At 60.1% G+C, this 22556-nt stretch overlaps 1 protein-coding gene across 1 annotated transcript in view; it reads left to right on the top strand.

The window, feature by feature from the left end:
- Positions 1 to 15726, top strand: part of PLXNA1 (plexin A1) — a 50009-nt gene extending 34283 nt beyond the window's left edge. Inside the window, 12 exon segments of the mRNA XM_079122164.1 lie at positions 1016 to 1272; positions 1736 to 1802; positions 8686 to 8832; positions 8942 to 9101; positions 9645 to 9748; positions 10012 to 10108; positions 10417 to 10607; positions 10733 to 10902; positions 12296 to 12508; positions 12664 to 12814; positions 13924 to 13927; positions 13930 to 15726. Of these exon segments, the coding sequence (XP_078978290.1) occupies positions 1016 to 1272; positions 1736 to 1802; positions 8686 to 8832; positions 8942 to 9101; positions 9645 to 9748; positions 10012 to 10108; positions 10417 to 10607; positions 10733 to 10902; positions 12296 to 12508; positions 12664 to 12814; positions 13924 to 13927; positions 13930 to 14018 (1650 nt within the window). The 3' untranslated portion in view covers positions 14019 to 15726.
- Positions 15727 to 22556: the final 6830 nt, after the last annotated feature.

Raw genomic sequence — 22556 nt, 5'->3', positions numbered from 1 at the left:
GCTCCCAGCTAGCAGCAGGCAGGGGCTCAGCAAGTGGCCTCTGTCCCAATCCCCTGCCTGGTACACCCTGTCCCTGCACACCTTGAAGCTGGCAGTCCCCTTCACCTGCCTGACTCTGGCGGTGGGAATTCCCTCTTGAGCGGACTCTGAATGGGCCTTCTTGTCACTGGTTTGGTGCCTATAGGTCACTCACCACCTGTCATTGCTGAAACTGTGGACGTTTTGAGTCTCCTCTGGATGTCTTTGGATTCTCTTTGGGGTCTCTCCATCTGCAGTCACTTATTATGTGTCTTGCTGTGCCTGCCTGTGTTCTACCTGGTCCTCCTCCCTTTCCACCTGGTCTGGGAGTGACACGTCACTGGCAGTCTCTGGGCATAGCCTGGTGGGAAGCCTCTTGCCCTCACAAGCCTGGTGTGGATGAGAAATAGAGCAGGAGCCCTGGAGCCAGCTGTGCCTGCACTCCACTTCAATTCACTGCCTTCATGCCGCATGAGCCTGATCAAGCCTCTTCCCCTCTCTGAATGTCAGTGTCCTCCTCCAGGAGGTGGGGAGGATGGCTTTTTGTTGTCCAGGCAGGAAGACTATGGCACCCAGCAGACAGAGGCAGTGAGTTCAGCTATCACAGAGCTGCTGGAGGCCAGGCCAGGGAGGTGCTGTGCAAAGGGCTCAGCCACAGAGAAGGTGCCAGGAGCCGGCCCTTTCATCCTGAGTCCCACCATCATGGATAACACCTGTATCGTGTCTTCTCTGGCAGTGGGCATTTCATGGACAGTGGTCTAGGGCTATCCTGATAGCACGGGCTGTGGTGATAGCTTTAGGGCACGTCCCCTCTGCTGAGGAGGATGGGAGGCCTGGGAGTCAGCCCATCAGGCTCTTGGGGTCCAGGCAACGTGCCCCCTGCCATCAGGCCCGCTGCCTGTGCACACAGCACGCCCAGTGGAAGGCCTTTCCCCAGCCTCCTGTCTGCGGGGTCACTCGCCCCCTGTAGCCCCAGCAGCCTGGCGTGTCCCTGCAGGTGCAGGCCAATGTGGAGAAGTCGCTGACGCTGTTCGGGCAGCTGCTGACCAAGAAGCACTTCCTGCTGACCTTCATCCGCACGCTGGAGGCCCAACGCAGCTTCTCCATGCGTGACCGTGGGAACGTGGCCTCGCTCATCATGACGGCTCTGCAGGGCGAGATGGAGTACGCCACTGGGGTGCTCAAGCAGCTGCTGTCCGACCTCATCGAGAAGAACCTGGAGAGCAAGAACCACCCCAAGCTGCTGCTGCGCCGGTGAGCGTCCCGCCCCTGGCTGCCAGTCAGCTTCCCCACCCAGGACTGCTGGTGGGGACCCAGGGCCAGCTCCACCTGGGGGCTGGGAGCTGCCCGATGCCCACCCGGCTGGGTACTTTTTGCTTTTTTTGGTCCCAGGGATGAACCCCAGGGGTGCCCTGAGCCACACCCCCAGCCCTTTTTATTTTTTATTTAGAGACAGGATCTCACTGAGTTGCTTAGGGTCTCGCTAAGTGGCTGAGGCTGGTCTCCAACTCAAGATCCTCCTGCCTCAGCCTCCCCAGCCGCTGGCATGACAGACTTGCGCCACCGTGTATGGCTTGTGGGCACCTTTTGAGGCCTGACCTTCAGCTCTGTAGAAAGGGGGGTAGACATGGTCAGTGGGGCCTGCAGGGACTTTGTGCCAGCTGGACGGGAGGAACGGTGCCACCCTGCCTGTGTTCTGCTGTTCTGCAACCCCCAGGACTGAGTCGGTGGCCGAGAAGATGCTGACCAACTGGTTCACCTTCCTCTTGTACAAGTTCCTCAAGGTAGGCCGGGCGGACAGGGCGTGTCCCGGGGAGAGTGTCCGAGGGCCGGCAGTGCAAAGGGTGTCAGGTGACTAGTGAGCAGAGGCCCAGAGGGAGGTGCTGGACACCGGGCAGTCACAGGGTCTCCCTGGGACTGTGCCTTGGCCCCTGGCTTGCCCCGAAGCCCACAGAGGTCCTGGGGGCACCCAGCTCCTCTGTGAGTGGCTGAGCTCAGGTCTGGACACGGGTCCACCTCTCTGCACCACGTCTAGCACTGGAGCTGACCACTAGGCCATGGCGGGAGGTGGGTACCTGGGCATGGGCCTCGGGTCCGGCACGCGGGGGGAGGGGCCGAGGGCTCCCGCGTGCTGCCGATCCTGGGCGTCCTCTGCCTCTCCCACCCGGCTCCCCTGGTCTGGCAGTCGGGCACCGCCACCCTTGCCAGGCTGTGTGCAGAGGGTACGCCCCGGGCTTCACCCGGGTCACGTCAGTTGCGCTGTGGCCTGCGTTCTGGACACCGGGCGTCTGGCGGACGCACCCCAGCTTCCTGTGCTCAGTCCGAACATGGGGCAGCGGCGGGGGAGCCCCAGGTTGAGTGTGGCGTGTGCCTGGTTGGTGCCTTGCCTGCTCGATGCCCCGTGCCCCCTGCTCGATGTCCTTTGGACGAGAGTGACCAGTGGTGTATCCTAGGGGTCAAGGGTGAGGCCCAGTACTGACCGCTGACTCCGGAGGTGGCATTCAGGCCTGTGCTGCTCCTCTGCTGTCCCCTGGCTCGGGGACAATCTGCGGCATGTCTGTGCACAGAGCCAAGTCCGTGGACGGGCGTCCCCGCTGCAGGAGGGACAGTGGAGAAGAGATGGGGTGTGGGCACAGGGAGTGACCAGCGAGGCGACACCAAGGGAGCTCGGGGTGCCGGAGGTGGAGGAGGGCAGCCCTGGGCAGGGCCACGGGCGCCCAGCCTTCCCGGGGGCGGTGCCCAGTCACCGGGCGCTCCTTGTGCGGAGCTGGTCGCTGGTCACACACAGTTGTGCATTTCCTGTGGGAAAAAAAAAAACGCCTCTGGACGAACACGGTGACATGTAGCCGCGTGCTCATTAGGCAGCCCCGGAAGCCCGGGGGCAGTGCAGGCAGGCGCAGAGCCAGCAGCTGGGCTCCAGCTGTGCCTGGGCTCGGTGACCCCCGAGGTCCCGATTCTCCACGCCCAGAGGAATGGGATGCGGCTCAGCAGATCCTGTCCACGGTCCTGAGTCGGGCGCAGATCCCGTGAGGAGCCCGTCTGGCCTGGGGAAGCCTGGCAGAGCGTGGCCCCCGCGGGCTGTCCCGGCAGAGGGGCCGGCGGCACCGCACAGCGGGGCTCCAAGGGGCAGGCCGCCATCGCAGGTGCCGAAGGGGTGTGGGGTGGTGGAGGGAGGCTGGTGTTGGCCCCCGAGAAGCAGCAAGGGCTGCGGGAGGAGGAAGGCAGGGTGCGGCAAAGGGCCGGGCAGAACGCAGGGTCCCGGGGTCCCAGGGAAGGTGTGGGGCAGGGCAGGGAGCGTGTCGTCTCCTCTGGTCCCCCCGCTGTTCTGACTCTTTCTGTTTTTTTCTTCTTTTTTTGGTACTGGGGATTGAACCTGGGGTGCTGAACCACTGAGCCACCTCCCCAGCCCTTTTTATACTTTATTTAGAGACAGGGTCTCACTGAGTTGCTCAGGGCCTTGCTGAGTGGCTGAGGCTGGCCTCCAACTTGTGATCCTCCTGCTTCAGCCTCCCAAGTGCCGGGATTACGGGTATATACCACTGCGCCTGGTGTTGCTGTTCTGATTCTCGTGTGGCCCCCTTGTGCATGGACATGTGAGGCACAGGGACACACTCATGACCCAACAGTGGAGGTGGCCATGCTGGGGCCTCACTCCCACTGTCGGGGCCATCTCCCCCCCAGGAGGGGTACCTGAGACTCACCTAGGCCTGCTCTGGACGCATGCTGGCCACTGCTTCTTTAGCCCATAGACTATGTTTTAAAGCAACTTCAGGTTCACAGTAGAATTGAGCACAAGGTACAGAGATCTCTCATGTTCCCGCTCCGACTTCTGATGGGTCCACCTCACAGTGGGGCAGGAAGGATGTGCATTCTTAAAAACTGTACTTTTGGAGTTTTGAATTCCGAGCTTCCTCAGGCTAGCCAGGCAGGGGACCAGGACAGCAGCAGTCAGCCCAGAGAGGGCGAGTCCGGAGTAGCTCTGTGGTGCTAACCTGGGTGTTGGGTATTTTCATCTTATGATGAGTTTGTCATTGTAGGCCAAGGAGCATCTGCTTCGTGCCCCTCCAACCTCCCCGACTCCTGCCACCCCCACAGAGCTCCTCTGTTATAGTGGCTGAACCCACCCTGATACTTGCTCATCACTGAGTCCACAGTGCACACAAGGGTCCTTGCACAAATGAGGAAAGACACGACTGTGCCCTCACACTGTCACAGGAACGTCAGGGCCTCTGTGCGTCCTCTGTTCATCCCTCCCTAAGCCTTGGCCACCACCAGTGCTTTGTCCTAGTTCTGCCTTCTGGAATGTCATATGGTGGGGGAGTCGTGCAGGACCTAGCCTTTCCAGTGGTTTTTGCTTAGCGATATGATCTGTGGTTCCTCCATGTCTTTTATTCCTCATCTCTTCACAGACTTATAAACACCATCTGTTTGCTTTCTTAAAATTTTTGCACCAGGGATTGACCCCAGGGCTGCTTACCCACTGAGCCACCTCCCCAGCCCTTTTATATTTTATTTAGAGACAGGGTCTCACTGAGTTGCTCAGGACCTTGCTAAGTGGCTGAGGCTGGCCTCCAACTTTCAAACCTCCTGCCTCAGCCTCCTGAGCAGCTGGGATGACAGTTGTGTGCCACCACATCTGGCACGTGTTCACCAACTTAACCATCTTAAAATGTACAGTTTGGTGGTATTAAACACATTCACCTTCCATCCACAGAACTTCATTTTGTAAATCTCAAACTTCATCCCCATTTAATACTAACTTATCCCTGCTCCCCTTCGCCTCAGTCCCTGGCATTTACCATTCTACCTTCTGCCTATGAAATTGACTGCCCTAGGGACCTCATGCAGTATTTTGTCTGTCTGACCTATTTCAACTTAGCATAATGTTAGGCAGCCTGCGTGTCCATCAAAAGACGAAGAGATAAGCAAAATGTGTTCTATCTGGAAGTCCTCTTATCTACTGTTTTACTTTATGTAGTTTGTCATCTGTGGTCAAATGCAGTCTGAAGATAATAAATGAAATAAGCAATTCATAGGTTTTAAATAGCGTACTATGTGAGAAGCCCAATGGAGCTTCATTTGTCCTTCCTGGAATGTGAATTGTGAATTGGTCCAGTGTTTCCACTCTGTATATGCTACTTGCCCGTTAGTTACTTAGTAGCCATCTTGGTTATCAAATCGACCATTGCAGTATAGCAGTACTTACGTTCAAGTGACCTCATTTTACTTAATCATGGTCCCATGGTGCAGGAGTAGCAATGGCAGCATATGCCAAAGAGAAACTGTAAAGTGCTTCCTTTAAGCAAAAATTCTCAAGATGGAAGGAAGGAATCTGTATGCCGAGGTTGCAAAGATCTGTGGTGAGAGTGGATCTTCTATCTGTGAAATTGTGAAGAATAAAGAACTGTGCTCTAGCTTTGCTGTCTCACCTCAGACTGCCAAAGTCACAGCTACTGTGCACGATCAGGGCTTGGTTGAGATGGAAAAGCCGACAAGGTGATTTCGGCAAGGGATCCCCTGAGTCAAGCAACACCCAGCCTTTTACTGCAACTAATGAATGGCTCCATTTATTCAAGGAGCTCAAATTATGTAGAGAAAACATAGTATATATAGAGTTGGTCTTGTCCAAGGTTTCAGACAACCCTGGGGGCTGGGGACATACCCCCGGCAGATAAAGGGAGACCGTACAGCGGAATATTATCCTGCCTTTAAAAGGAAGGAAATTGATTTTTTAAAATTTTATTTATTTGCTTGCTTTGGTACTAGGGATTAAACCCCGGGGCATTCTACCACTGAACCCTCTTTATAATTTTATTTAGAGACAGGGTCTTGCTAAGTTGCTTAGGGCCTTGCTGAGTTGCTGAGGCTGGCCTCCAGCTTGTGATCCTCCTGCCTCGGCCTCTTGAGTCACTGGGATTACAGGTGTGCGCCACTGTGCCTAGCAGCAATACCATATAGTTCACTCTGTGCCTAGCCCCCTGCTTCCCCTTCCTTGGGGAAAGTGTTAGATCCACCTGTGCTCGTAAGGATGCAGGTGTTGGTCTGGTTCCTTTGAATGGCTGCATAATATTCCACAGCCTGGTGGTATATCATTGATTTCACTTGCACTGCCAATGGGCGGGAGAATGTGGATTTTTCCCACCATAACCAGTACCACAGCCAGCTTTCTGGTATGGCTTTGCTTACCACGTCAGTGTTGCAGTGGTTTTCTGGAGGACTGAGTGCAGGTGGTCAGGTACGCTCTTTTTAAATTCTAATACATGCTACCATGTCCTGCAAAAAAAGGATGTCCCCGTTCCTTGTCTGAGAGTCTTCCCCAGGCCTGGGATGACATGCTTCATCTGCCTTTTTCACCTTTGATCATTTGATAAGAACATATCCATAGCTTATTATCTGAATTGGTACTTCTTTGACAAGTCCTGCATTTTTTTTTTTTTTCTTTCTTTCTTTCTTTTTTTGGTACCAGGGATTGAACCCAGGGGCGTTCACTGAGCCACATCCGCAGCCCTTTTTATGTTTTATTTAGAGACAGGGTCTTGCTGAGTTGCTTATGGCCTTGCTAAGGCGCCGAGGCTGGCCTCCAATTTTCAATCCTCCTGCTTCAGCCTCCCGAGTCTTCAAGATGACAGACACACACCACCATGCCTGGCAAGTCTTGCATCATGTGCTTGACAGGTCATTGTGGTTTTTTCTTCAAAGTCAAGCTTGCAAATATCTATTTTTATCCTTTGCATGTTTGTCTTCGGGTTACTCATTTTAGTGTCTTACCGGAGTGTTTAAATACTACCCACTTTCCATCTTTCACGACCCCAACAATAGCAAAGAAATCATTTTTACTTGTCTGTGGAGTGAGGTAGGGATGTATGTCAGTCACTTCCCCCAAATGGAGAAGCCCTGTGTCCTCCATCCTTTACTGGACTGTCTTCCGGTGGTACCTTTTTATGTGAAAAGTGGCACTTTTCACAGGGTAGTTTCTGCACATTCTTGGCTAAGTCCAGGAGGAGTCTGAGCTCCCCCACTGGAAGCCGAGGCCCAGGGAGGAAAAGGACTCAGTCTTGGGAGTTCGTAGGTTCTGAGCCTTCCTCCTCTGCAGCCTCTTTTCTCCTTCACACCGCCTGAGCAGGCGGCGTGGATGTGTTTGGCGCTGACGTGGAGGGCTGCACCTGGGTCAGGAGAGAACCATCTGGCTCAGCCTGAGCCTTTTCTGAGAACCCCTGGAATTCAAGAGGCAGGTGCACTGACGTGAGAAGGTTCTGGGTTCGAATCCTAACGTCTCCTGATATTCACGGTGTGACTGTGGACCCTGAAACCTCACGTCTGCAACCCCCAGAGACCGTGGCATGCCACTGCTCCCTTCGGCCACGTCCGGGCCTGGGAACCCTCTGGCAGGCAACTTGGGAAACCCCAGAAGCTCCGACCTCATTCCCTCCTCAGATGGCGTTTCCAGGAAGAGGCCGCTCTCCACGCGGTGTCTGCTCTGCCCGCTTCCCTCCTCCTCCCAGCTGACTTAATGAAGCCAAGTTTGCAAATGAAACATAATTTCAAAGACAGGCATGTTGTTGGAAGGTCTCGGGATGATCTATGTTTGCGGCCGTTCCTTAGCAGCTGTCTCTTTAATTACTGCAGATGCTAACGAGGTGCCCGGAGCATCTGGTTACAGGGACAGAGCCACTGTCTGTTTGCCAGGGCCCCCGGTGGGAGGCCGCGCTGCCTTAGCCACCCACCCGGGGCCTAACATCATCTCAACTCCTTCGGGTGGGCCAGACCTGCAGAGGACCCCTGAGCCCAGGCCCTGTGGGGACCCGTCTGTGCAGTGGGCACAGCCAGCCCTGGCATGTGAGGTGGCGGTGAAGAGCCCATGGGACCAGGCCAGGCACCCACCAATTGGTGTCTGGGGCTTTACCCAAACGCGGGCCAGAGAGACACCGTGACACACCAGGGGCAAGACCGTGGGACAGTGATCAGGACAGCTCAGCCCAGAAGGGTGGTGAAGACCTGTGGAGGGACAGCAGTGCAGAGGCTGAGATGGGGTCCTCAGGGGACCCTCAGAGCTCATGGTGGCAGGCATTGCATGCCTGGGGGTGGCTTGCCAGCCTCCAGGACCCCTGGCCCTGGGCTGCGGTCTCCTGCTGTCCTCAGTGCAGGTGAGCTTCCCGGGGTGACGACGTTGGCACCATTAAATGCATGCAAGCATTTTCCTGAGTAAGGCAGAGATTCCAGCCAGGTGGGTCCCCAACATCTAACAGATCGCGGTCCCACCTGGAGAGCGGGGTTCAGCGTCCACCCGTACCCATACCTGGGGGAGCTTTGAGTGGCAGCCAGGCTCCGGCGAAGGGGATGCTGGGGGCTGTGGTCCCGCCGAGGTCAGCAGGGCTTCCCTGGCCGAGTGGTGTTCTTTAACACATTCGGGGTCTCCTTGGCTCCTGCTGCGTGATTGCTTTAGGGCTTTCGCGTGCATATTCATGAGGGTGCGTGCTCTTCCGTTCCGCATTGATTTTCCTGCACCTCTTCCTGGGGCCCGGCTCCGGGCCGCGCTTGCCTGTGCAGAGGAGCTGCTGGCTCCTCTGCCTGGGAGCAGCAGAGAGCGCGTTCAAAGCGCTGAGGGGGTCGGGCCCTGGGGGCCCTGGCTGCAGCCCCCGAAGCCCCGCTGCCCGCCCGACCCTGCAGGAATGCGCCGGGGAGCCCCTGTTCATGCTGTACTGCGCCATCAAGCAGCAGATGGAGAAGGGCCCCATCGACGCCATCACCGGCGAGGCCCGCTACTCGCTGAGCGAGGACAAGCTCATCCGCCAGCAGATCGACTACAAGACGCTGGTGAGCACCACCGTCGCCTGCGGGCACAGCCCTGTCCCTCTCCGCCCCCGAGGCCTGCCCGTTCTGCCGGCCTGATGGGCTGACATCTCCGCGACCTCCCTCCCCGCAGACCCTGAACTGCGTGAACCCTGAGAACGAGAACGCGCCCGAGGTGCCGGTGAAGGGACTCAACTGCGACACCGTGACGCAGGTCAAGGAGAAGCTGCTGGACGCCGTGTACAAGGGGGTGCCCTACTCCCAGAGGCCCAAGGCCGGGGACATGGACCTCGGTGAGCAGCGGGGACCTCGTGGTGGTCAGTGGGTCGGGGAGCCCCGGGGCGGGGCTCTGCAGTCTGGGCGGGGCCTCGGGTGGGGCGGCTGTGGAGGGGGCGGGGTCTCAGGCCCGGGTGGAGGCGGGGCCTTGGGCTGTGGGCCGGGTCAAGGTGAGCCGCAGAGTCCGTGGAGGGGTTGGCTGTCGCCAGGGCTCTGGGGACCCCCCGCAGATGTGGCTGGAGCAACTGGGGTCGGGACCACCATGGGCGGAGGGCCTCGGAGACGGACCAGGAGCCTGGGGAAGGCGGGACGCCGCCCCTGTGGAGGGGCCCAGCCCAAGGCAGGGGCCTCCGGCTGAGTGGCTGGGAGCTGCCCCGTGGGGGATGGAGGGGGACCTTAGGTCTGGATAGTCCTGGCATTCAAAGCCCAGCACCCGGAGCGCAGCAGGCCCCTGCCCCGCACGGCCTGCCCCCCATGGCCTGCCGCCAGCCCTGAGCCAGGGGCTGTGTGGGAACAGATGAGACCCCACGGCCCCGTCCTCAGCGCCCCACTCCCCACAGAGTGGCGCCAGGGCCGCATGGCGCGCATCATCCTGCAGGACGAGGACGTCACCACCAAGATCGACAACGACTGGAAGAGGCTGAACACGCTGGCCCACTACCAGGTACTCGGCTGCCCCTGCCGCAGCCCAGCCTCCGCTTCCCTGGGGTGCCTGCAAGAGGGCCAGCCGGGGCCGGAGGAAGGGAGCAGAGTCCCGTGTCTGGACAGTCCCAGGCCCCCCTGGGCCCTTGGTCCTGCCCGAAGCTCTGCTGCTGTCCTGATGAGGAAACTGATGTTGTGACAGGACCAGTGGTGTCACTCAGGTCTCCAGCAGGTTGCACACTAGCACCCTGGGGACTCATGCTGTCCCTGGCCTTCTGCCTGCAGGTGACGGACGGGTCGTCGGTGGCGCTGGTACCCAAGCAGACCTCTGCCTACAACATCTCCAACTCCTCCACCTTCACCAAGTCCCTCAGCAGATATGGTGAGGGGCCAGGGGGACCAGGCAGAGGTGGCAGGAGACCCCGGGGGCTGGGAGGACACAGGTCAGATGCGAGACCGAGGGGACGTGGTCGCCTAGTCGCTGGACGCTTGAAGTCCGCACCCCTCCCCCACAGTGCTGCCCAAATTCACTGAGCTGCCTCTGATGTGTCACTGGCTGTGCCCAGCCACCCAGGGAGGCAGGGCTGGTGTCCCCAGTGTGCAGACAAGGAGATGGGCGTGGGCAGGGCCTAGCAGAGCCGTGCGCAGGGCTTCAGGGGCTCTGCCTGCTGACAGGCCTGGTCCCCGCAGAGAGCATGCTGCGCACGGCCAGCAGCCCCGACAGCCTGCGCTCCCGCACGCCCATGATCACGCCCGACCTGGAGAGCGGCACCAAGCTGTGGCACCTGGTGAAGAACCACGACCACCTGGACCAGCGCGAGGGCGACCGGGGCAGCAAGATGGTCTCGGAGATCTACCTGACGCGGCTGCTGGCCACCAAGGTGTGCCCGGTGGGCTGGTGGGCAGGCGGGCAGGCGCGCAGGCGGCAGGCCCAGAGCCAGCCCTGGTCCTCGCCGGGGGCGTGGGCAGCCTGGCCGAGCGCTGAGCCTGCGCCCCGCCCCCGCAGGGCACACTGCAGAAGTTCGTGGACGACCTGTTCGAGACCATCTTCAGCACCGCGCATCGCGGCTCCGCCCTGCCGCTGGCCATCAAGTACATGTTCGATTTCCTGGACGAGCAGGCGGACAAGCACCAGATCCACGACGCGGACGTGCGCCACACCTGGAAGAGCAACTGGTAAGGGCGCCTGCGGCCCCTGGAGGCCGGTGTCAGAGACACCCAGAGGCGGCCACGCCCCCAGAGCCAGGCGGCAGGCAGCCTGAGCCGGTCCCCCATCACGTCAGGTGCCCAGCCCAAGTGTGTGCAGTGGCCTGCCCTCTGGGGCAGTGCCCCTTTTCCCAGGTGTGGGCAGGCCCGTCTCCCCAGGGGTCCTGGCCATGGGGCTCCCAGGTCTCTTGCTCTCTACTGAGGGTCCCCACACCCTGGTCAGTCCACCCTGGTTCTGGTGCAAGGTGGGGCATGTCCTGCAGAGCCCAGCCCCCTGACTCTGACCCCCGCTGTGTGCCGCCCTGGCCCCAGCAGGCAGGGAGCGTCGGAGGAAGATCATCCAGGTTCAAGGATCTGGCCAGGTTGGCGGTCCCCTTGCGTGGCTGGACGCCCCTCCTTCCCTGTGGGTCCTGCACCCCCACTGCCCGCCAGGGACCCCTCACAGGTTTCTGTGCCCATCAACACTCCAGGTGGCCAGCAGGGCCCCGAGGCCAGGCCAGCAGCACCCCCTGCCTGGCCTCGTCTCCATGACCCTAGGAAGCACTCTAGGTGGCCTCTGGCCTCTTCCTTTCTGGGTCCCCTGGGCCTCCCCGTCCTCCCCACCTGGTGGTCCCTGCCCTCCCAGGATTCCAGTGGCCTCCAGGCCTATTACTCAACAAGCCTGGGAGGCAGCCTGGCCTGCCCTCAGCCCACTTGTGCTGCCCATGGGACCCCAGTCAGGACTGAGGCCAAGGTCACCCTGGGCCATGCCGGAGCCTGCTGGGGAACAGCACCGTCCAGCAGAGTGCTGCAGCATGGAATGTTCTAGATCTGTGCTGGCCAGAGTGGTGGTTGCCGGCCCCGTGGCTGCTGAGCACTTAATATGTGCCCGTGTGACTGCCAACCTGGGTTTTCAGCATCCTTCAGTTCACGTGTCGCCACGTGCAGCTCCTGGGCGGCCCCGCAGGTGGCAGACTCCCAGGTGGTGGTTAGGCAGAGGTCAGGCGGGTCCCGCGCTGGAGCCGAGCTGGGGGTCCCCACGCAGGAGCAGAGGTGCCAGCCAAGAACGCAGGTCCCTGGGAAAGCCACCGTGGTGCGGTGCATGGACCTGAGGGCCCCCGGTCTACAAGTCCACCTGCAAGTGACCACGTGTGTGAGCACCCGGGTGACCTGTGCACATCTGAGCACAGTTAGGCTCCATGAGGCCCCCGGTGGTGTCGGCCTGGTCCACTCTGGACCTCTGTTTCCTCATCTGTATCAAATTGAGCATTGTCTCCAGAGGGCAGCATTGGGAGGGCCCCCAGTTGACTGGCCAGTCCCTTCCCTGTGCTGTTCAGAGGGCACGGCCCCGGGGGTGGCCGCTGACGGGCCTGCTTGCCTGCAGCCTGCCCCTGCGCTTCTGGGTGAACGTGATCAAGAACCCACAGTTCGTGTTCGACATCCACAAGAACAGCATCACGGACGCCTGCCTGTCGGTGGTGGCCCAGACCTTCATGGACTCTTGCTCCACCTCCGAGCACAAGCTAGGCAAGGACTCTCCCTCCAACAAGCTGCTGTACGCCAAGGACATCCCCAACTATAAGAGCTGGGTGGAAAGGTGAGGCCTTGGGCCCGGGGCGGCGGGTGGTCGCCAAGGACATCCCCAACTACAAGAGCTGGGTGGAGAGGTGAGGCCTTGGGCCTGGGGCGGCGGGCAGCGGGCGGTCAGGGCGCCGACCCCACTCACGCACGGCCCCGGCCGCCTTCTGGAAGGTACTACGCCGACATCGCCAAGATGCCCGCCATCAGCGACCAGGACATGAGCGCGTACCTGGCGGAGCAATCGCGGCTGCACCTGAGCCAGTTCAACAGCATGAGCGCCCTGCACGAGATCTACTCCTACATCACCAAGTACAAGGATGAGGTGAGCCGCCCGCCACCTCCCCGCGGCTCCGCTCCAGGCTCCCTTCCCGTCAGACCCACAGCCACCCGATCCCTGTGGCAGAGGATGGCTGCCGCAGCCAGGGAGCACCTTTCCAGCAGGGTCACCCGTGGGCTTTTGGGGCAGGGAGCCTGGAGGACGGGCAGCTGCATCTTCCCAGGAGGAGAGTGTGGGTTGCTAAGGACCCTCCTTTGAGACCCCAGCAGGGTTCACAGGGCTTGGTGGTCACCCCTGGAGTGGGGCACAAGCTCACACGGATCCAGGGGCCCCTCGAGACCCCCTGCACTGTCTCCTGGGCTGCGTTTGACGGGCATACAGGACTAGGGGGCAGGGCAGCGCGGCCAGTACCAAGGCACTGAGGTCTGTGGGAGGTCCTGGGACCAATCCAGGATCCTCCTGGGGTGGCGGCAGGAGACAAGGCTTGTCTGGCCCTCCTTGGCTGCGAGCCAGGGGTACATTCCGGGGGGTTCTGCGTGGTCGGGGGAGAGCGCAGGCCGCCCTGCCACCTGGGGGTGGCCGAGGCCACACGAGAGGCGTGGCGCTGAGCTCTGGGGTCGGGCTCCTACTCTGGGTCCCAGGTCAAGCCTGACGGTCACTAGCCAGGCAGAGGGCCCTCCAGGCTGAGGCTCAAAGGTGTGGCCAGGGTGTGTCTAGGCAGCAGGGGGCAGCCCGAGCCTTGGGGCTCCCCTGCGAGGCTCCTGTGGGGCGGGGAGTCCCTGAGCAGATGACCCAGGAGCGCGGGGTCACAGCTGACCCCACGGTGCCGCGGGAGAGGAGACGGGGGTCGAGTAGCTCCTGGTGAGACCCCAGAGGGGTGTGTCTGGTGGCCACGTGCAGGGGCCAGGGCCTGCCGTGTTTGGGGGACCTTCTGCACCCCAGGCCCAGCACCCTCGTCCGCAGCGGGAGAATGGAGGCGCCCGCCTCTGGCGTCTGCTCCCAAGCTCCTGCCGGCTCGGCCCTGTCTCTCGGGCTCCGAGAGTGTCCGCAAAGGCCTTGGTGACAGCGTGGAGACTGGTCACCTGATGTGGCTGCTGCCCCCCAGTGGGTGGCCAGCCTGCCCCTGACCCCTGGCCCCTGCCCCTGACCCACAGATCCTGGCGCCCTGGAGAAAGACGAGCAGGCCCGACGGCAGCGGCTGCGGAGCAAGCTGGAGCAGGTGGTGGACACGATGGCCCTGAGCAGCTGAGCTCTGGCTGGTGACCGGCCGCGGGAGGCGGTCGAGAGGGCGCTGGAGCGGGGACCCCAGGAGGCAGCCTCGCCCGCCCCTGCTGAGCGCTGGGCGTGGGCTGGGCACGTGGCCAGCGTCCTCCAGCTTGGCCTGCCCCGCCTCCTGCTGCCCGGCGGGGTCCAGTTTTTACGGGTGTGGAAATGACGCCGCGCCACCTCTGTGTCCCGGGCTGCCCGCCCTGGGGCTGGGAGAGCACAGGCTGTCTGGCCCTGCCCAGGGACCATGGCCACCTGGCACGAGCTGCCTGGTGGCCTTCGTGGGAGAATGAGGTGGCCTCTGAGTGACCGCGGCCTAAGGCCAGGGCCCTCCAGGATGAGGGGCAGCCGCCTGACCCGTCTTGCTTGAGGCCAGGATGAGGGACGAGGGATGTGGACAGCGGCCTACTGTCACTGGCGGGCAGAGTCCGAGGGTCCCCAGGGCCCAGTTGGCAGCCAGAGGAAGAGGTGGACACCGCGGCCTTCACGTCCAGCCCCCGCGCCCTCTGCACCACCGCCATGCCAGATTCACCGCGTGCTGTGCACGGCCGAGCCCGGAGTGCCACGTCCACCTGCCTGCAGAGGCCCGTCCCCTCCCATGGAGGGGCGCCACACCCAGCTTCCGAGTGACTGGCGGACGGACTGGGCAGCCCCTGTCCTCAGGGCTGTGCCCCTGGGAGCCGCGGCTGGGGCTCCGGTCACAGAGCGCATGTTCCCTTATTTATTCCCTCCTGTCCTGGCCGGCCTCCGGTGGCTGCCCCAGGTGGACTCCCGAGGGCAGCGGGGGCCACCTCCTCCCGGCCTCCTCTCCGCCTCCCGCCCCCCGCCCCCACCAAGCAGCTTCCCATCTGGCATCTGGGCAGCGTCCGGCCCCTCCAGAGCAGGACATCCGGGACTGTGGTGACTTTGAAAGAAGATCAAGAAATCCTGCTGCACTCTGCTTGGGGGACGAGGGCCAGGGTTTGTGCCCCTCTGGCCACCCGGCAGCTTGGATCCGCTCAGGCTGTGTGCGAGCCTGGACCAGAGGTGCCCGAGGGACTCAGGGTCAAGCTGCTGCCCGCCCCTGCCCTCCGTGAGCGACAGAGAACAAATTTTTAATGCAAAAGACCCTGTACATATATATATCTGTGTATATATATGTGGTTCTCGCCCTCAGCCCCAGCCCAGGGCGTGCTGTACAGTTCTTGGAAGAAGAACCTGGAAAAGCGATCTAGAAAATCAGGGCAGTGGGGAGCCATGCCAGGGGTGTGGCGGTGGCGGCTGAGCGTCCCCAGAGCGGGCAGAACTGGGGCCGCGCCCGGCCCCTCTCCAGGGACCGTCTTGTTTGCACTCCCGGAAAAAAAGGACAGACCCGCTGCTGGTCCCCGAGGGCTTCCCGGGCGCAGGCCCGCGGATTTGCATGATCGTGCTAGCCGTTTAGTCCGAGTTGACCTTTTTCAAACTGCAAGTGTGGAACGTAGAGGTGGTTAGGTCCTTCCTTTCCTGTTTTTTAATTCTTATTTATTTTTTAAATGAATTCGTCCCTTGGTAAAAAAGCAGACCGAGCGGGCCCGTCCCGTTTTCCCAGTCACTTTTTCGATGGTACTAAAGATCCTAACGGACTTTAAGGGACAGCTAACTGTGGCCAGAGCAGCCTGGGCACCCAGGACGGGCAGACACCGCGCCCGCCTCCGGGCCCTCCCTCGTCCCCAGCGTGAGCCCAGTGGACACCGTGGACGAGACCGGAAGCCGTCCCTTCGTGGGCTCAGCGTGGCAGAGCGCGAACTTCTGTCTCAGGGACCCCCCACGGGGCGCCCCGCCGCTTGCCCTGGCCCCGCGCCCGTGGGCGGGGCTCGCCCGCCGGGGCCGGGCCGCCCTGCAGGCGGGCCGTCTTCTCGTGCCCCTCGAGCTGGCCGGTCCCCTCCTGGTGTCCCCCCGCCACTCCCGCCCGACGCCTCCAGCGCGGGCCCGGGCAGGCGCCTAGTGTCCCCCCGTCTTCCCTGGACGCCGGCTTCCGGTCGGAGCCCCCAGTTCTTCCAGTTCCGCCCCAGCCGCGCGGGCGGCCGCTCGGCCCTGGCGACACCTTCGGGGTCAGAGCCGGGCCACCGCGCCCAGCGCGGGCGTGGCGGGCGGGGGGACAGCCCTGCCCGGCGGCACCTGCACTTTAGCCTCTGTTTACATGCGAGTTGATCCAGCCGATTCGAACCGCGCTGTCCCGCGGCTCCGCCGGGCCGCCCTCCTGCCGGGCTGTGGTCCCTCCCCCGGTCAGTTCCGCGGGGCCCAAGTCCTCGGCCGTCGCCTGCCAGGGGCCTCCCGCCGGGGGCCGGGGTCTGCAGGAGCCCACCGAGTGCTGGGGGCCCGGGGAGCTCACCGAGCGGCGCCCCGGCCCGGCCTGGCGCAGACTTGGCAGCGTCGCCTGCCCCGCCGCGTCCCCTCCCCACGGCCAGTCTCAGGAGTCCCGGGACGCGCGCTGTCCCCGGCCTGGATATACCTCCAGCCTGACAGCACTGCCGGCTGCCGGCCGGCTCCCTCGGCCGAGGGGGCGGCACGGGACAGGGGCCAGGGGGCCCCACGACACCTGGCATCGAGCCCCAGGCACAGGCCAGCGCCTCTGCTAGGAGGGGCCCAGCCGTCCTCCCCCCCCGGCCTTCCCATTTCCCTTGCTGAGGTCCCCCGTCCTCCCCTTGTCCCTGTTCTCCTCCAAGTTCTGGATCTGATGGCTCACGTCGTTGGTGCTACACAAGCTAGAATAGATATATTTAGAGAGAGAGAGATATTTTTAAGACGAAGCCCACAATTAGCTGTCCTTTAACGCCGCCGAACTCCCCCCACCCACCCAAAAGAACGGTCACACTTGGGTGGACTGAGCTGACCGAACCCGCGGCCTTTGCTTCTCTAGAAGCAGCATAGCTGGACTGGTACTCAGCCCTCAGATGTGTAAATATACGGCTATTTCCTATTTACTGTTCTTCAGATTTAGTACTTGTAAATAAACACACACATTAGGAGAGATTAAACATTTTTGCTAAAGCTCCTGGCTCAGGGTTTTCCTTGCTGGGGACATGGGGCCAGAGGTGGGGTAACTGCAGCGATGTGAGCACATACCACGCTCGGAATCCCTCCCACTGGACTTCACAGAGTCTTGGTATGGACCACACTGGCGGCCCTGATGGCAGCAGCAGTATCTGGAGCTTCACAGAAGCACTGGCTTCAAGCAGCTCAGGAGGCTGAGGCAGGAGGATCGAAAGGTGGAGGCCAGCCTCAGCCACTTAGCGAGGCCCTGTCCTCTAAATAAAATATAAAAAGGGCTGGGAGGTGGCTCAATGGTGAAGCACCCCTGGGTTCAGTCCCTGGGACCAAAAAAAAAAAACCACCTCAGGTGGTTCAGCACACACAGGACAGGTGCTGGGATCTGAGCTGAGGTCACTCAGCCCAGGTGGCACGGCATCCTCAGCTGAGGTTAGAGGTCACCGGTGCTTAGCCCCGTGGAGACCCAGGAGCAGGGTGCCCACAGAGGGTCCCGAGGCCGTCAGGTTGTGCTTCCCTCGCTCACAGCAGAGGCCCCCAACCTTGTCCTGTTGAGGCAGGATTTAACCCACAACCCCGGGGGGGACCTTGTTACATGCAGATTCTGACCCCAAGGGCTTGGGGCCAGCAAGCTTGGATGACCTAAGACTAGTCTTGGAATCCCGCCTTGACCATCAAGTCTTGTTCCCCAGACTTCCAATGCCAAGGAGTCACCCCTTTTCTGGGGGACGAGGGGGTACCAGGGATGGAACCCAGGGGTGCTTCACCACTGAGCCACATCTCAGCCCTTTTTAGATTTTATTTAGAGACAGGGCCTCGCTGAGTTGCTAAATTGCTGAGACTGGCCTCCAACCTTTGATCCTCCTGCCTCAGCCTCCCAAGCTGCTGGGATTATGGGCATGCACCACTGCGCCCGGCCTCCAAGGAGCTCTCTTGACTAGGGAATGGTCCTGTAGCTGGGGAGCCCACCTTGGCAAATTTTCACAGGTATTTCTGTGATGGAGAAGGAGTTGACACAGCCTCTACTAGTGTGTGCCTTTGGTCAGGAGCCCCAGTCCTGGCTCGTTCCATCGCGGCCTGACAGGAGGCATCCACACGGGCAGGAGCGAGGCCTCCTGAGGGGCCCTGGGCATCTGCTCTGCAGCTGGATCTCCAGGCAGGACTGACCCAGGCGGATCATGCATCCGATGTCACTCAGCGACTGAGCACCGCTGGCCAGTAAGCCGATCTGGGCTTCCCAGGGTGATTGAAGCCATCCACAATTGCAGCCCAGGAAGCCTGGGCCGGCAGGGGCTGTGTGACATGCCCAGGGCTGCAGGGTGGCAAGCGACAGCAGCGTCAGACGGAAAGCAAGCCAGCAGGGTACCAGGAGGGAGGCCCCAGGGCCCGTCCCCAGCCTCTCGCTTCGCCCTGCTGACAGTGGACCATACATCATCATCAGCACCTCGGCTCCAGGCAGCCGCATCGCGGCTGGGGCCCCAGCTCAGCCAGCAGCTCCATTACTGAAAAGGAATCCGCCGTAATCACTGTGAAATTGCATCGGAAACAAATTTAGCCAACGGGGTTCCTGTTTGGGGTGTGATGTGGCCTCTCCTCCTGGGCCCGGTCCCCTCCAGCTTCCCGGCACAATCAGCCCTGCCTCAATTACCCTCGTTAGGCCTCCGAGGGGCTCCGGCCCCTCCAGCCTGAAATCAGACGATCGTCTCTGGGCGGCAATCAGCGCGCGGCAGAAATCAAGCCTCATTATGCAGCGACAGGCACGGGTTCTGATTGCTGCATCGGAGGGTTTAAAACCCGAGGCGACCAGTGCTGGGGCTTGGCCTCCGCAGCTCTGAGAGGAGCGTTTCCACGGGGGCATCTCTGGTGGCAAGGGGGTGAGGCCAGTCCTCAGGCCTGAGCCACCTGTACACCACTCAATGCAGCAAACAGATTCCGGACTTTTCTTCTCCACGGGGTCCTGGACAAGCCAGAGCTTGGGACAGAGGACCAAACACTATGAGCAAGACTGAGAAAATGAAAGAAAGAAAGAAAGAAAGAAAGAAAGAAAGAAAGAAAGAAAGAAAGAAAGAGAAAGAAAGAAAATAAAAGGTAGTCTAAATAAATAAGGTAAATGAATCCCAGGATTCTGGAGGCTGAGGCAGGAGGATGGCAAGTTGGAGGCCGGCCTCAGCCACTTAGCAAGACCCTAAGCAACTCAGCGAGATCCTGTATCTAAATAAAATATAAAAAGGGCTGGGGATGTGGCTCCCCATCCCCAGTGGTTAAGCACCCCTGGGGTCAATCCCTGGTACCAAAAAAAGAAAAAAATACCATTCCACCGTGATGTTCTGCCTTGCCAGAGCAACGGAGTCGGCTGATCATGGACTGACCCTCTGAAATTGTGAGCCCAAATAAACTGTTCCTAAGTCGTTCTTTTTGGGTATTTTGGTCACAATGAGCAGTACCAAGCACCAGGCCCACCCAGCCAGGTGGATTGGGAAGGACCACCAGGGAATCCAGATCCAGCGATAAAGGAGGAGCCAGCCCTGGGGATATCAGAAAGCAAGGAACAGGGAGGAGGCCCACGTGAACAGGAGGCCAAAGATCGTGGTACGGCGAGTGGGACCTGCCTTCCCAGCTCCCCGGGTGGGCTCTGATTTGCATTTGGTGGCTGTGGGATGGGGACACTGCAGGCTAGGAAGGCCAGAGACGCCTGCCAACATGGTCCTGTCCACCCTGCTGTCATTACTTTATGACAGATGCTTGTCAGTGGAAGTGACGGGTCATGCCGAGGCTGAGCATCTAATCCTCCTGGAGCGAGGATCCCCACGAGCAGATCTCCTGCCAGCCTGTGCCAGGCGGGTGGCATGAAACCACTGGACTTGGCGCATAGCTGGGGGATGGCTGTTTTTGCAGCAGATCCCAGACTATACTTACTGATAGAAATGAGCCCCGCGGTAGCCGTTTCCAGAGCAGGACTGGGGACAAAGAGGTGAAATGAGAAGTCACTCATCCAGGGTTGCAGGGCTACCCAGGGTGGGGCCCGGATTCACCCTCAGACTGCGTCAGCTCACCACCGTGCTTCTCTGTTGCCAGGACGACCACTGATCATGGACTGGCCGCTTGATATCCAGCGTCTGGGTGCAGAGTGGCCGTGATTCCCAGTCAGCTGGGGATGCCAAAGACAGCTGTTTCTCCCGAGCAGTTTCCTGTGAAGTTTCCCGGAAGATACCATCAATGCTGATCTCCCCAATTTATCTGCTGGATAAATTGGCCTTCTTGCCGCCCTTTCTGCACCCCAAGAAATACCCAAGCATCTCTTCCTTGCTAGATGCCTCTCTCCCTTCCAAACAATGAAAACTTAACCTAAATTGGCCTGAACAAAAAGAAAAAAAAATTGTTTGGTTCAGGAAACCAAAAAGTCCAAGAATGCATGCAGCCTCAGGTGTGGCTGGATCCAGGTGCTCTCACGGGGTCTTTCTCCTTCTCTGTCTTCTCTGTAGACTTCATTCTCCGTCAGACTCTTCCCAGCTCTTAAGTTAGCAACTGAGGGAAATAGAGCATCCTTGGTCAGCAAATGTCTAGGGATTGATGTCATTGTCTACCTTTAGGGCACGTGTCTCTATCTGAACTGGGTGATTCTGGCAGGAAGAGGAGGGGCTCTGATTGGCCAGGCGCGGGTCACGTGCCCTAGGGGACGGGTCAATCCATTTGAGCTGCTCAGGATTTTGCAGAGCGTCTGAGAACATGGGCAGAGGAGGGTCGGGAGCTGCTGCGTCCGTTCTACTTGTATCTGTGCAGCAAGACACTGGGGGATGGATTGTCACCCCTGTGCTGTCTCTTCCCAGACCGACTGTCCCTTGTCAATGAACTTAACATGCCTGCGTCCTCTCTGCCACCCAAGTGACCTTAGCTAGGGGCAGATCTGGCTGGAGGCTATATCCACAGTACCCAGTGAACCCTGCCAGCCGACAGGCAGGCCAGGGCCAGGAGATGACAGAGAGGAAATCGACCCCCAACAGAGATTGGAGGATGGCTTGTCCTGATTCTAACATTTTTTTCTGGGGTGGGTAGAAAGGACCAGGGAGTGAACTCAGGGGCACTTACCCACTGAGCCACATGCCCAGCCCTTTTTCTATTTTATTTAGAGACAGGGTCTTGCTGAGTTGCTTAGGATTTGCTAAGTGGCTGAGGCTGGCCTCCAACTTGTGATCCTCCTGCCTCAGCCTCCCGAGTTGCTGGGATGACAGGTGTGCAGCACTGCCCCCGGCCACAGCAGCATTTTAAATAAGAGGTCTGGAGTGGGAAACTCCGAGGGTAGGATGGGTGACCCAGGACTCCCCTATATTTATCACCCCCCACCTGCCAACCCTCCAGCACACTCAGCATCCGCCCACTGACCCCTGACCTCCACCATCCCTCACACCCCCACCACCCATCCTCCGTCTCCCCCATTTTAGTCACTTTTCTGTCACAGTGACCAAAATACCCCACACGAACAGCTTAGAGGAGGACGAGCGTATTTGAGGCTCACAGTTTGGAGGTTTGGTCCACGGCCGGCCGACTCTGTTGCTCCGGGTGGCGCCCCCGCCCCTGGGACCTGCCCGCCTGTCTCCCCAGCCTCTGCCCCTGATCTGGGCCCCTGTTCCCACCTGCCTTGTTACGGTTCCCCAGTGAACCTTCCTAAAGCCCTAAAGAGAGAGAAAAAAAACCAAAACCCTCTTTTCTTTGTCTTTGAGGCCGTTTTTTATCTTTCCGCCAATGGATGAAGACTTTCTTCAGTGTCCTTATCACACTAACAACATTAGGATTTGCATATTCAAATGTCCCCACTTGTCTCCAAACTGGTGTCCCAGATGGTGGCTTGAGCAGGGGACTGGGAGGAGCCCACCCACCGCACGTGCTGTGTCTCCTCTGTCGCAGGCCCCAGCCCCCTGCTCCTTCTCGTTGTGTGAACTGAAGGATCATGGGAAATGGTATTCCTGCAAGACAGCTCCCAAGAACAACCGGGGGACACGGTGGCCCGGGAGGAGGGAGGCGCGAGCCACCCTGAAGTCTCTCCCAGTGCACCCGAGGGGAAGAGCAGACTTCACCCCAGCATCGCCACCAAAAGCAAACACTCACCCCTTCCCAACCATGATGGATCCTGAAGGAGGAGAAGACACATACTGAAGTGCACAAGTAGGTCCCTGAGGTCCAAGTGCACGTCCAGCCTCCGATGAAACCATAAAACCCAGACTCCTTCTGTAACCCGGGCGCCAGCTCCATACCCAGAACCTGGGTCTACCCCTGCCTGTTCATGGGCCTCGCTGCAGATCGGAGGCTGGCCTCCCATCTCCTGCCTCCCTCATTTACGGGTCATGAGCGTGCATGAACCAGATTGTGTGTCCTGGGGACTCCTGCCTGATGGGGCTCGGAGCCGTGTGTGGCAGTCCCTTTGTCCCCATGTAGTCAGGAGTCGGATCTGGAAGCTGAATTGGATCTGGGTTCTGATTTCTGGCAGGCAGAGCCCCAAGCCCCCTGCCAGAATGTGGAT

This window comes from Sciurus vulgaris, assembly GCF_902686455.1.
Source record: "Sciurus vulgaris genome assembly, chromosome: 19".
Classification (NCBI taxonomy): Eukaryota; Metazoa; Chordata; class Mammalia; order Rodentia; family Sciuridae; genus Sciurus; species Sciurus vulgaris.
Note: the sequence above shows the minus strand (reverse complement) of the source record. Positions and strands in the feature narration are given on the sequence as shown.